The sequence below is a fragment of the Macrotis lagotis genome, chromosome 7, assembly GCF_037893015.1.
Source record: "Macrotis lagotis isolate mMagLag1 chromosome 7, bilby.v1.9.chrom.fasta, whole genome shotgun sequence".
Lineage (NCBI taxonomy): Eukaryota > Metazoa > Chordata > Mammalia > Peramelemorphia > Peramelidae > Macrotis > Macrotis lagotis.
The window spans coordinates 94,339,489-94,354,071 of NC_133664.1; the positions used below are offsets into that span (position 1 = coordinate 94,339,489).

At 49.9% G+C, this 14,583-nt stretch overlaps 1 protein-coding gene across 5 annotated transcripts in view; it reads right to left on the reverse strand.

Moving 5' to 3' along the window:
* The window catches only part of AGAP3 (ArfGAP with GTPase domain, ankyrin repeat and PH domain 3), an 81,199-nt gene that overhangs the window by 20,953 nt on the left and 45,663 nt on the right, over positions 1–14,583 (reverse strand). For 3 of the 5 annotated variants that reach the window (XM_074193348.1, XM_074193349.1, XM_074193350.1), the window contains exons 5-9: positions 13,535–13,676; positions 12,649–12,783; positions 12,340–12,467; positions 8,741–8,899; positions 4,536–4,628 (exon numbers count right to left, since the gene is read on the reverse strand). In XM_074193348.1, coding sequence (XP_074049449.1) covers positions 4,536–4,628; positions 8,741–8,899; positions 12,340–12,467; positions 12,649–12,783; positions 13,535–13,676 — 657 coding nt within the window. Of the gene's footprint in view, positions 1–4,535; positions 4,629–5,452; positions 5,713–8,740; positions 8,900–12,339; positions 12,468–12,648; positions 12,784–13,534; positions 13,677–14,583 lie in introns of those variants that run through there. The other 2 variants (XM_074193352.1, XM_074193351.1) reach the window with 1 other exon arrangement.

Genomic DNA, 14,583 nt, shown 5'->3' on the forward strand with positions numbered 1-14,583 from the left:
CTTCTTCATCTATCTGGCAGGGAAGGGATGGGGGGGGGGGGGATAGTTGGACCAGATCATAATTTGGTCCATTCTAGCTTGAATCTAAATATCCAGTAAAGACAAATAGGAGGGGCAGCTAGGTGGCACAGTGGATAGAGCACCAGCAGCCCTGGAGTCAGGAGTACCTGAGTTCAAATCCAGCCTCAGATACTAAATAATTACCTAGCTATGTGGCCTTGGGCAAGTCACTTAACCCCATTGCCTTGCAAAATCGTAAAAAAAAAAAAAAAAAAAGACAACTAGGGATCTTCCCTGAGAATCTCTAAGTCTTTGGCCTCTTAACTGTCTCAGACTAAACCCATTCCAGATTTACTGCCCCCCTCTCTAGGGACTGCCTCTGTACTCTCTCTCTGGCTCTTTGCCAAGCCTCTCTATGTTCACCCCGTTTCACATGAACCTTGTCCTCTTTCCCTATTCACTTCCTCATAATCCCTTGCTGCCCAAGTCCCTCCTCCACAGAGCGACCACCGTATCTTTGCCATATCTAAGTTCCTCCCAGCCTCATTAGGTCACAGATCCCAGGCTCCTCATCTTTAATCAATCAGGGAACCCAATGAAGGGACATAAGGTATGTCCTGGTTGAAATGCCAGGCCAAGATTTGGAGTGGGAAGCCCCTTCCCTCGGCAGAACTCCTTCTTAGGCAGGGGAGGAGATGAGCCGGCAGTCAGGCAGTAATGATACTCGTTAGCTGAGAGGGCGTGGGATGAGCCCGCCTCAGGCTGCAGCGTAGGAGGCAACTGCAAGATGGGATCTGGGGACTCAACCTCCCTCCCAACCCCATGCACCTCCCTCTCCACCTCTCACCTCCTCCAGCCTGGCTCTCGGCCCTCTCATGACAGCCCTGGAGGGAGCAGGGAGGAGGCTGGGCTGGAGAAGGACCTGGTTACTCCTCATCTCATTCCCACTCTTGCCTGCTGCCCCCCCAACTCCTGCAGCTAAGAAAAGGGAAGAGCTATGGGGGTCCCTGTTCCCCTCCCCAGGCTGGGCTGGGGCTGTGCACGGTGAAGCAGGAAGCAATCTGGGGCGGAATGGAAGCGGTGCGGAGGCGACGGCCCCCAGAGGACCTGTTCCCACCACCCGCCTCCCTCCCAGCTCCGCCAGCCGACTTAATTGCGGAGTCCGGATTGATTGGGAATGCAAATGGTAAATGAAATGCAATCTCTACTCCCAGCAGGAGCCAGGGGGCTGGGGAGGGGGGGAAAGGGGAAGAAAAGGAAATGGGGAGATAGGACAGGGGGGGCAAAGGGGAGGGGCCAGAGCTGAGCTCAGGGAGGACAAGGGCAGGGGAGGGTGGGAAGGGGAAGAAAAGGAAAGGGAAGGATAGGACTAGAGGGGAGCAAAGGGGAGGGATCAGCATCACATCTGGGGAGGGCCAGGGCTGGGCTGTTTGGTGGTCCTGCCACCGCCCTCTGTCCCAGGAAGGCTAATGTGATGATGACTGACTGGGAAATCCCAGAGTGGTGAATACGTAGTGCCCCCGCAGCCCCTTTCCCTCCTCCATCACTGCCACTGTCACTAGCACAGCCCCAGAAGGTCCTGCCCTGTCCATCCTACCAGAGGGGGAGCCTTGGGAGCCAGGGCCCTTTCTGGAGCTGCCCCCAGGACTGAGGCAGGTCGAGTAAAGGGACGCTGCTTCTATATCTGAGTAGGGCCCAGGGAGAAGGGGCAGCTTAATGCTCCTTCCATCTTAAACCTAGAGGCTTGAGAATCCTGACCCTGCCAGTGACTACCTAAGAGACCTCGGGAGGGGAATGTTCTAAAAACAGATCTGTAAAATGAAGGGGGTGGCCTAAGTGACCTCTAAGAAAGATCTTTCCAACTCTACAATTCTGTGATCTTCTGATACTATTCTATCTCCCAACATACTCCTCAGCCCCCTCTCCCTCTCCAGACTTGTCTGAAAATCCACAGCAGAAGATCCGACTGCAGGTGCCTTCCTCTCCACCTGGGGGAGGCAGGGAACGACTAGGTAAAAGAGGCTCTGGGACCAAGTTGTGTCCCCATCAAGGGGCTGCTGCAGGTGGGGAGAAGACTATTGAAGAGCTGATGTATAATCCCAGCTATGACTGTAAAGGGATTTGTAAACCTGAGTGGAACATGCACACCACACCTCTGCTACTTTTGAATTACTCTAGGAATAGCCAGCCTGCACCTGCACCGCCTCGCGCAGGCTTTGCCCTTCTGTATCCCTTACCTATCGAACAGAACATCTGTATCTGTCCCCACCCCCACGGGTATGACCTTTCTCCTCATATATACAGAACTCAGTTGAGGTTGATCCTGCACTCTCATACAGACAAAATTCAAGGGGCCAATTCCGCCCCCCATTCAGACACAAGGCTGATGCTGCTCCCCTAAACATCCAACATGGGACAACATGGGGATTGACCTTGTTCTCTATAGACACAACACAGGAGGGGCCTATGTCTCTAAACATATATGACAAGGGAGAGGAGAAACTGTCATACCCTGCCCCCAAAATGCTTCCCACATCACAAGGAGGGCCAAGGGGCTGACACCCATCCCAGACACACAGAAAGCTACCCTCCCTACTTTGAGGCTGACACAACATCCACATATCCTAATGTGTGATAACAGTAGGCACTCAATATTTGTTGCTGATATACCAGGGTATTCAACCATTCACCAAGTATTGACTGAGAACCTGAACCATCCAAGACTAGCTTAGAGCCAGGGCCAAGACAAACATAATCCATCTAAGCTCGAAAATCCTATGTTGTTCCAGCTAACAAAGACCATGAGACAATAATTAATGTCTTAGGTGACAGATATAGGGTTGGCATTAGAATGTCAAGCAGCATAAATGATCTTTCTAACTAGCAGCCCAGAATCAAGGCCTGGACCATAGCAGCCCTACAAGGTCCTATACACAATCCTGGCAGTTAGGTAGTACAGTGGACAGAGCACTGGCCTTAGAGTCAGGACTGGAGTTTAAATCCTGCCTCAGACACTTGTCACTTAACCCTTATTGCCTTGCATCCAGAGCCATCTCCAGTTGTCCTGATTCATATCTGGTCACTGGACCTAGATGATTTTGGAGGAGAAAGTGAGGCTGGTGACCTAGCACAGCTCCCCCTCACTCACATCCAGTTCATATGCTTGTCCTGGCCTCACTTCCCTGATGTCTAGTCTTCAAGAATGAAGGATGGACGACAACATACACAATCCTAGTGTCTCAATCAACCTGCCTTGTCTTTATGCTTGAGAAACCAACCACATCATGGTTGTGACCAAACCTGCCAGAAGCAAACATTCTGACCCACAAGCCTCAGACACACTTGGCTACACTGGCCACACCAAGGCCTCAGTCCTAGATAATCTACCTCAACACCTGGATCTCACATGTCCATTATAGAAACATGCCGGTGTGATTTTAGCATCCTACTGTGGTAGGCCTCAGACTTGACTTATGCTGGCATTTCTAACACACCAACCAGGGCTTATAATGCCCCGGAGCCACTAAACCCCCAAAAAAGATTTTGTCCCTGAAAACTTCTGGATACTCCCCCCTAACCATAGACACCTATCAGGTGACCTCTTTTAGCAAAGGGCTAATTCCCCATTCAGGTGGGCATGAGCTGAGCATAGGGGTGCCCTGTACTGCTCAGTGGTGACTGGTGGAGATAGGAGAAGACAGAGAGGCTTAATCTCCAGATGAACATGGGGTTCATATTGTTGAAATCAGTCTATGGGCATTCCTGACTGAGTATGGGTGGGCCAATCTCTTCCAAAGGATATTAGAAGACATGCAGTTCTTTTCCCCCTCAAGGCCCGTCTTAATGTTTACTTTAACATAATAATTTCACTACCGGGAGGGAGGCATCATGTCTCTACCCATCTTAGCTCCTAAGCTCTGAAGAGCCAGTTACTGGGAGAACCACAGCCTACTGCTGCCCCCTTGTGGTTACTGCAGGCACAGCCATCGGGGGATTCCAGACTCCTGAAGCTGATCCTGTCCCCTTAGAAGCAAAGAAGCCTCAGTGGGGAGGTACCAAAGAACTGGATGGGCAACATCCTAAGGCTGAGAGATAATGAATGGACAGCCCAGTGTTTACTGGTAACCTTGAGCTATTAGAGGGGGCCAGAGGAAGACCTTTGGCGTATTGGGTGGACCTCTTCTATAGATGTTCACCAAGTGTGGAAGGGTACCAAGGGGTCTGGATTTGTGGAAGGAGCATCTACACAGATGACTTCATAAAGCCCTCTAAAGTACAGCAAGGATCAGCAAAGCCAAGTGAGTAAGAAGGGCTAAGAAATGGTAGACATTCCTTGCACTAAATATTTACTGAATGAACAGAGAGGTAGGGGAAGCCCTTTCCTTCGACTTTCTCCTCTGAATTGCTTAGGGGCTCAGGGGAAGAGCCAGATGGCCCCAGGCCCTGAGGCTTTGGGTTAGTCTAGGCTAGGTCCACTCTTCCCAGCCCCTCTCCCAACTGACTCCTCTGAGGGATGGAATGGTGGAATAGCAAACCTGTTTAATAGGGATGGCTCGACCACTGCCGATACTGTCCACCTTACAGTCCAGAGCCTTCTTGTCCCGATCCAGGTCGGCACCCTTTCGAGACTGAAAGAAAAAGACACAGGTGCATTAGCTGAGGCCAGGGCAGATGAGGCAAGAACGGCCCCACTCCAAGTCCTGGGTCCCTCCCTCTTTTCCACCCTCTTCCTGGGCAGGGTCTGGCCGTGGGTTGGGGGCAGAGGGCGGCGGGAAGAGGGAAGGAAATGACACCACGAGTATTCCAATGGGTTTATTCTTACACACGGCACCATACAGAGCAGCACAGGTCACTGGGCCAGGGCCGCCTCTTACAAAAGAGCAAGGACACGAAATATCGAGGGACGAAGAGCGCACAGCCCGGGGAGGGGGAGGGTCAGGGTGCTTGGAGAGGGGGCGGTGGCTGGCAGCAGAGGGCACAACATCGGGGGGAGTAGAGTCCAGGAGGGAGCGGGCGGGTGGCCCGTCTACAAGAGACACCACGGCACGGTGCACCGGGCAGACCAGCATGGCTGGAGGGGCACAGTGGACGGAGAGAGAGGAGAGAGAGAGGCGAGGATGAGGGCTGGGTGGCCCCCACTGGGCTCCCAGGACACAGTCCACCCGAATTCGGCTCCTAGGAAATAGGGGGAGGCCAGAAAGAGGGGGAAAAAGGCAAGCGGCGGCGTCCGGAGCAGGAGCAGCAGTAGTCCATGCAGGAAGGAGCAGGAGGAAGGAAAGGGCAGGAAAGCTTCTCCCCCCAGGAGCAGCTGGGCTGAAGCAGGCGCTTGGACTCCCCCATCCCCTCTGGGGCCGCCATCACGCTGGCTGGGCCGACGGGCGTGGGCTGAGCTCCCTTCTTCTCCATGCAGTGAGCCTGGCGCGGCGGTGTCCAGCCGGCCCTGGTCCCCCCAGGCGCCCCGCAGCTGCTGGCTCCAGTGTTCCTAGCCTTCCCTGGGGGGTGGGGGTTAGTTACAAAGGTTCCTGTGGGTCTCTGGAGTGGGGAGCACGGCGGCCGCTTCTCATCTGAGAGCAGTCCCAAGGCCCGGCCCGCCTCCGGCCCCGTACAGGGGGGAGAATGTCCAGAGGTGCTGTGTCACCACCTGGTCTTCTAATTTGGAAGGAGTTGGAAAGGCCTTTTTGTTGATGAAAAGTTGGAAACAGTGGCACATATCTGCAAATATCGAAAGAATAAAGATTTTTGGCAAGTTATACTCAAGCCCGGCACAAGTTGGCCGGCCCTGGAGAGGGCAGACCGAGGCGCCGGGGAAAGGAGGCAGCGGAGAGCAAAGAGGAGGAGGAGGCGGTGAGAGCGGTGGTGGTGGTGGTGGTGGTGGTGGAGGCGGAGGTGGTGGAGGCGCCCTGCTGGGAAGACCTGGGGCAGCTGCGCCAGGGGCCAAGCGTCCATTCTCAACAGGAAATGTTCACCACTTGGTGGCCCTCCTGCTTTGTCCTGCCAGGGCTACCAAGAGCCACTGGGGCAGGGAGGGAGCCAGCCTCATGGGAGGAAACACGAAGAACAGATTGGAAAACGAAACCGTCCAAGAGCAAATCGTCGCCAGGGGCAGCCAGTCCTCCCCTGCCCACCAGTGCTTGGGTTCTCCCTGGGCTACATGGCCCCTGGCCGATCCTCACTACACCAACCCTTCAGTCCAGTGAAGGGGTGGGTGGGACTGCTGCCACCAGGTTCCCCAGACAGGTAGGGCAGGTCAGGGGTGGTCAGGGACCGGCCCAGCACCCACTGGTGAGCAAAGGAATTCCAAAACAAAATGAGCATGTGAAGTCAAGGGGGACAGGAGGGGAGAAGGGAAGGGTAGTGGGTAGAGGGGATCGACGGCAACGGCGAGCAGGAAGGTCACGGGGGCACTGGCAACACAGCAGGCAGAATCACGGCAACAATGGCAAGGTATACTGCGAGGACTTCTTTCCACGAGCAGGGGGGGGTCTTGAGGGAAGGATGATGATGGCAGGGGAAGGGGGCGATCACTCCGAGTAGTGATGATGTGCGGGTGAGGTCCCCTGGGGTGCACCCACCGTGACAGACAAGCACGAGGTCACCCGGAGACAATGGTGCAAAAACTGAGGTCGCCATGGAAACGATGGAAAGGAAACGAGGTCGCCATTGCAGAGATGGAGAGAATGGGAGGAGCGCCCGGTCTCGAAGAGGAGGCGAGGGCGGGGTGTGAGATTATCACCAACAGCCAAGAGGACAAAGTGTGAGGTCACCACAGCAAGGACGGCAGAGTTGTGAGATGGGAAGGAAGAGAGCAGGAGCACGCCATGGTCATTGAGGAGAGTCATGGAGCTGGGTCACAGTGGGCAAGGGAGGTGGTGACGGGGCAAGGTGACTGGGACATGGGACGATGGATGGGAGATCAAAAGAATGGTGTCAAAGGCCTGATGGAGGGTGTGGAGGAAAGGGGGTTGGACACTAATGGTGTCCGGCGTGGATACAGGCAAATAGCGGTATTTACGACACTGGTGGCAGTAGCGGCAGCGGCAGCGGCAGCAGCGGCAGTAGCAGCAGGGCAAGGGGGCACAGGAGCAGGCAACCACTGGGGCTGTTTATTTACAAGTAGGAAAAAAAGGGGTGGGAGAGGTAGAGCGTTTAGCCGGGTCAAGGACAGGGTAAGCGAGAGCTATCAGCGGGAAGAAGACCACTTAGCAGAGCAGGAGGGGAAGCGGCGGGGGGTGGGGGTCAGGGGCACACCGCAGGGACAAGCTGGAGAGCAGCAGGAAGTCTGGAGGAAAAGAAGGAGGGTGGGGGACTAGATGAAGGATCAGGCCTTTGGAAACCCTGGCCCTGGGCAAGGTTTCTGAGAGCCTGGTGGAACCAGGCCTGGCTGGCTGGACACAGGGCCAGGCTGGGGGTCAAAACTCTAGGATTCAGGAAGAGACGCAGAATGACGCAGAAGGGCAGCTTGCTTGGTAGCCGTGATGTTCCCTCCCCTCCCCTCCCCAAATCCATATGGCAAGCTCACAGTCTTTGGAGCTGTGACCCCAGCGATGGCCCAGGGTGCGAGCCAGAGGGCATGGCCTTGGGGCCAGGAACTGGCAATGGGGATGGGGAAGAATGGAGGGAAGAGCCAGGGGTTCAGCACAAGACTGCAGGGAACCAGTGTCTGTAAATGGAGATGGCAGCAGGACCTCCGCGTCTGCGTACATCTATATATGTTGTGAGTGAGAGGAGGGGTGAGTTTGTGAGGGAGTGGGTGTGGGAGAGTCAGGAGCCCTAAGTACTAAAAAATAATTTTCAAGTAAACCAATCAAAAGGATGGGGAAGACAGTGTACGTTAATTCCATCTAATGTAGCATGGTGTCGTTGAAAGAATAAAAAAAGGCAGCCTGGGTGGCAAAGCGGACACAGCACTGACCCTGGAGTCAGGAGGACCTGAGTTCAAATTGTTTTCAGACACTTAATAGTTACCTAGCTGTGTGACTATGGGTAAGTCACTTAACCCCATTGCCTCACAAAAGTCAAATAAATAAATAAAAAGAAAAGTTATATTATATGGAAGAATAAAAAAGGGGCAGCTAGGTGGTATAGTGGATAGAGCACTGGCCCTGGAGTCAAAGAGGACCTGAGTTCAAATCATCCTCAGCTGACCTTGAGCAAGTCACTTAGTCTCACTACCTCCCAAAACCCAAAATAAATAAATAAATAAATAAGTGAATAAAATTATGGAAGAAGAAAAAAAGCTCTGGGTTAGCCCTGGGAACCCTAGGTTCTAACTCCTAGCTTATAAGCAAGTCATGTTTATTGCTCTCTGCCTCAGTTTCTCCAACTGTAAAGTAAATATTCTTGGTCTCTCAGATCCCTTCCAGTTCCATCTAAGTCTTTATTATGGGAGGAAAGGGGAGGTTTTAAGGTGAAAAAGAGATGAGAGAGCTGCATGTGTGTAGATGGGGAAAGGGAAGAAGAGATGAGGATCTTTTGTGTCTGTGATAACTGCTAGGGAGGTGAGTAAAGTCTGTAGCCTGGAAAGGTCCTTGCAAAATGTGTGTGTGTATTTGTGTGTGTGTGTGTGTCTATCTGTCTCTAAGTAGGTGGAAGAACTCTCCTCAGGTGAGGAGCTCGGCCTCCTGCCTCAGGTCATCCTCTCCCGGCTCCTGACCATCTCCCTTCTCCTGGGTTCAGCCTGGCCTGGTCAGAGAGTGGACTCTGGGAGAGGGTGGGGGAAGGGAGAGGCAGGGCCACATACCGTGAAGATGTTGGATCGTCGCTTGGACTGCTTGCGGATGGGTGTGGGGGTGGAGGAGGCAGCGATGGTCTCGATGCGCAGCTCCCGCTGGCTGATGCTGGGGGTGGAGGGGACGGAGGATGAGTAGTCGCTGAAGGCGCTGCTGCCGCCATTCGTGGCCTGAGGACAGAGAGTGCTGGTGAGGGGGGCTTCGGAGAGGGACACAGGGATCTCTAGGGAAATAAGATGGGTACTGGGACTGGAGTGGGGGAGATAAAGGGGAAGGAAAACTGACCTTCAGACTATACTAGCTTCCCACCCAGAGCATGGAGATTTACAATCAGAAGGTCTGGATTTGAATCTCAACTGACACTATTTATAAGACGCTCTGCAAGTCTCTGAAGCTCTCTATGGACTCAGTTTCCTCATCTGTAAAGTGAGAAGAGCTCAATAAGTTGACCTCCAAGCCTGTGTTCCTATGATCACACTAGGCTGTGGAGAGGACAGAATGTTCCCAAAGTGAGGGATTAAAGGTAAGAGTTGATGGAAGAGGTAGAAAACCAGCCCCAGAAGACTCATCCCCAATGTTCCAGAGTCTCCTATTAGAGTAGGACTGTTTGTTCAAAGCTGACCCTTTTCTGGTCATCTGCACCAATACTCAAAGAGAGGCTCCAGAAGAGAATTTAAGCTGGAGCAAAAGGATATAGAGGCCGAATCCTGTTGTCTCTTCCCCCTCAACTAGATGGTTGTTTGTCTGTGTGTGTGTGTGTGTGTGTGTGTGTGTGTGTGTGTGTGTGTGCCACGCGCATACACCGTGTATGTGTCTGTGATGTGTGCATGAGACTGAAACCTCTTGGAGATGTTCACTGTCCCTCTCCCAAATTGAATGAGGACAGCCAGAGAGAAGTGAGTGGTGAATGGAAAGGGGCTTCTCTAGGGGATATGCATGATAGTAATAGGTTGAGAAAGAAATACTGTGGTCTGGGAGAGTCAAGGGCTAGATTGGAAGGGGAACAGAGAAGCGTGAGGCTTCTCATCTGAGTCTTACATGCATGAAAGGGACTGGATGGATGGGAAAGCACAAAAGGATACAGGATGGAAATAGAATGGCTTCCCCAACAGATGTCAAAGGTCAAGGGAGATGAACAGTTTTCAGGAGAAGAAAAGAAGATGATCCTAGAACCATATAAAAAATGCTCTAAATCACTAATAAGAAAAAAATGTATCAAAATAACTCAGGTTTTGTCTCACACCCGGCCAATTGACCAAGAGGATAAAAGGTTAAGAAAAGTCAATGAAGAGGCAGCAAAGCATACTAGACAGGTAGCTGGCCTTAGAATCCAGAAGACTTGAGTTCAAGTGCTGCCCCAAAATTTACTGGTCTTGTGACAGGGGCAAGTCACCAAACTTCTCAGTATCCAAGGTAATTCTTTAGAATATAAATCTGCACAAGTAAAAAGCACTGATGAAATCATAGTTCAGATGAAAAATAAATCAATGAAGACAGACATATTAACATACTATTGATGGAGCTGGAAACTGATACACTTATTCTGGAAAACAACTGGAGAAGTCACTAGTAATCATATTTTTTTTGACCCAGCAATTCCACTCCTGGCTATTTTTTACCCCAGGGTAAGTGAGAGGAGGAAAGACAGAAGGAAATACCAAAATATTTATAGATGCATTTTTTTTTGGGGGGGGGGACAAAGTAGGCGCCCACTGGTTGGGTAATGTCTGAACAAATTGGAGGATAGGAAAATAATGGAATACTGTGCCATAAGAAATAACAAAGATGAATGAAAATTTTGGAAAAAAATGAGAATACCTGCCTTGACCTGCTGAAGGTAAAATAAGAACCAAAGAACAATCTGCATAATGACCACAATAAATAAAAGGGAGGGGAAAAAAAACACTAAAAGACATTCAAATTCAGTTCAATGCAATAACTAATCTTGGTTCTAGAGTAGAAGACTGATAATGATGATGATGATGCTATACACCTTCTCTCTTCCTGGCAGAGGGAATGAAACCCAGATTCAGAAAGCAGAATATTCTATTAAATACCAACAATGTTTTGCTTAACTATACATCTGGAGGGTTGTCTTGGGAAATGACTGAAATGTGTAAAAAAATTAAAAAAAATAGAAAGGATCATAAGGTAACCAACAGGAGACATACATTAGAGTGATGAAGGAGAACAGGCTGCATATTTTGGTTCTCATTAGCTGAATAGACCATTTTTGTTGACCTGAATACTTCCTCTATTCCAACAGATTTTACAGAGAGTGATGCAGGCTAAACTGGCATCTTTACTACCAGATCTTGTGGTAAAAAATGTCACCTGCAAGACTGGGTTGCATGTTCTCTAAGTTTTTCTCTAATTGTTGGAAACTACTCTGAGACTGAGAAGAAATTCTCTAACATGAGAAACTCTTGCTCTTTTTCCTCCTACCCATGCAGGGAAAACTGCAGGATAATTTCCACCTTTTCCAAGAAAAAGATGGCCTTTCCCTCTCAGGCTCCTAAGTTATATCATTTCAAAGTCACATAAGACTTTCAGGGCACCAACAGGTAGGACCCAAAGGAACTGCCCCCAAAGGTGGCTTGCACCCTGGAACACTTAAATGAACTGCGTGACCCAAACCCTCCCCAAATCACTTCTGTTCATTGGTACAGAAAGAGGCAAAAATAGGGGCAGAGGTGGGGAGAGGCTTGGGATGAGGAAATATAGTCATGATAAGTCATACTGATCCATGTTTCACAGGCTAAGGAAAAAAAATTGGGTCAAAAATAGAAAGCAGGGGCAGCTAGGTGGCACAGTGAATAGAGTGCCAAGCCTGAGTTCAAATCTGGTCTCAGACACTTAATGATTACCTAGCTGTGTGACCTTGGGCAAGTCACTTAACCCCATTGCCTTGCCAAAAAAAAAAACCTGGGAAAAAAAATAGAAAACAGAATCTGGAACTCAAAATTTAAAAAAAAAATTACTTGAAAAATTCACATGTGATTGGGAAATACTTAGAATAAAAATACATTTTAAAAAATAATAGAGGAAAATAGGCAAAAGTTTAAGGAGTGTGACTTATGGTTTGAGGGGTTCAATTGTATCTCAGCCAATGATTCCACCATTAGCCATTCATTCTTCTGTGTTAAGCACTGCTCTTTTTTTCCTTTTAACATCCAAAGACTTCTGAGAAGAATTAGATGTTAAATCCCTAAAGCCTTTGAGTGAGTAAGGTTACCAGATGCTTTTCTCCCCAATAGGAAAAATAGTTTTAAGGGAAATAGTTTCATAGTGTGCTGGTTCCACCAGATGTTTGTGTTCTCACAGCATAGTGATCTAGGTCTAAATGCTGGAGAGAGGAAGGAGCCGGGGATACTTTGGGGGGGGTTAAATGAGATAGCACAAGTGGCAGAGGGGCACAGCAAACTGTAGATGCCAAACAAAATTCTAGCCTTGCAAATGATTCTCCAAAAATCATGCTTGGGGGCAGGTGGGAGCAGAGTACATCTTGGCAGGGCAGCAGACAGAGGCAAGCCTGGCAGGTGGGTGTCACTAGGATAAAGCGGAGTATGGAATGGGGAGGGACGGCTGGTCAAAAGGCCAGGGGCCACACCTGGTTGATGTGCACAGCTGGAATGGAGGCAGCAGACACGGCCGAGTGACTGGGTGAGTTGGGTAGTGACTTGCAGGGGCCAATGGCTAGCTGTTGCTTCTTCCGCAAGGCCACCACCTTCTGTGCCACTGCAGAGGACAGCACAGTCAAGTTACCTCCTCTGGGAGAAAGGGGAAAACCCACCTTAAAACCTCCCCAAGAACACCCAACCGCAGCAACCCACCAGGAAAGCCTTCCTGCACCCCTCGTTGGAGGGAAGAGAAGATGCTTCTCTCTAGCTCTCAAGCCCAACCCCACACCCAGCGTTACCATCCTGGAAGACACGCTCCACATTGAGACCGTAGGTCGCGCATGTTTCATAGTAGGTGCAACGCTTCAGGTCCGTGGAAAGCTTGCGGGCCCGGCTGTCATCAATCACCCGGGGGTTGGCAGCACTGATAGCGTCTGATGGGCAGGGTTGAGGAGAGGAAGAAAAAGAGGCAAACTTGGTGAGGAGCTGACATACATCTGGGAAGGAAGGGCATTCTGATAGGGAGGGTTGGACAGAGGTATCTCAGGGGGCTGCTGGTGGAGATCATGCATCCCATTTCTCCAGGCGAGGTGGTAAACTTACAGAGGAGGACAGGATATATGCTGTCAATTATGGCAAAAGTGTTAGTGTGGTTTATTTATATAGACTACTGTTTTAAGATTCTGTTGGCATGTTAAGAGTGGATAGGTAGAAGAGTCACTGGAAAATGATTTATTAATTTCAAAAAGAAAGGCATGAAAAGGAGTCCAGAGATTTGGACTCTTGTGCCAAAAGCAACCCTTTCTGTGATCTAGTGCTTTAAAATCTTTTCTTGCTCCAAAACTCTCTGAATTTGTGTCATCTGGGGAAAACAAGTATATGAGGGAGGGAGGAGGACAAGTAATGAGGAAAAAGAGATTTTAGTTGTGGGATGGGTATCTTGGGCAGGGCAGATTTTATGGGGCCCAAGGCAAGTTCAGTACAAGTATAGGGTGGCAGAATTAAGATATTATTGCCAGGAAACCACATTTAGTTCTATTCAGAAGATGAGTTTTCCTGGGCTCATTTCCATTATTCCTGCCCTGGGATAAATGCACCCTTCCCTTCCATGGACCCACTGTCTCCATCAAATCTTGAGGAGACTTCTCTGGATTTGCTTCCCTAGCCCAGCCTCCCCAGCCTCACCCTGAGTGCCCACCAGGACCATGGGCACCTCGCTGGCACTACGGTAGCTGCAGAGTCGAAGGAAATAGTTGTACACCGTCTGGAAGCTGATCTCGTCCTCCAGGCTGAACACAAACACCACAGCATCCACCCAGGCAGCAAACTGCAGTGGGGAAGAACAAGTCGCATCACCCCAATGTCCAAAGGCTGAAAAGCTTCCCAGGCCAGGGTGGTTTGTCTTTTCTAGGGCTCACCCTCCTTAGAGGGGACCATGGAATCCTGGAACTGAAGTCAGGAGACCCAAATCTCCTTGGATAAGACACAAGGCATCTTCTGAGCCTCAGTTGTACAAGGTGGCTATGAAGGGCCCTGCTTCCTTGAGAAGGTATTGGCCATATATGTGAAAGTACAAATATCATATGAGAAAGGCTTCCCTCCTTTTGGAAGGAAGATGTGGGACAGATATGGATTTTACATGCTGTTACCAGGCAGGATCAGTATCAATAAATATTAAGTGATTCCCATGTGCCAACCAGGAGATACAAAAAAATGGCAAACTACATTCCCTGCTCTCAAGGAGCTCACAATTAAACAAGCAAACAAAAATGTACAAAAAAGCTATTGGCATGAAAAATAGGAATAATTAAAAGAAAGAAGATGCTGGAATCAAGAGGGATTGGCAAAAAAAATAAAATTAAATAAAATTAAAAAAAAAAACTAAAAAAAAAAAGAGGGATTGGCATAGGTTTCCTGTGAAAGGTGAGATTTTAGTTGAACCTTGAAGGAAGCCAGGGAAGGCAGTAGGCAGAGATGAGGAGGGAGAATTTCCAGACCAGGTGAACAGTCTGAGAAATGCCCAGAGACAAGAGAGAGGGTGTCTTTTCTTTGGAACAGTCAGAAGACCAGTATCATGAATTGCAGAGTACATGGGGAAGGGTTATAAGACCATACTGATAGGAGGGGCCTAGGTTATAAAGAACTTTGAGCATCAAACAGAAAAATCTCTAATTATCACTGTCTGCTCTTTTTGCTCAACTGGTTTTCTTGGTGGGAAAGGAGGTTGGGGTGAA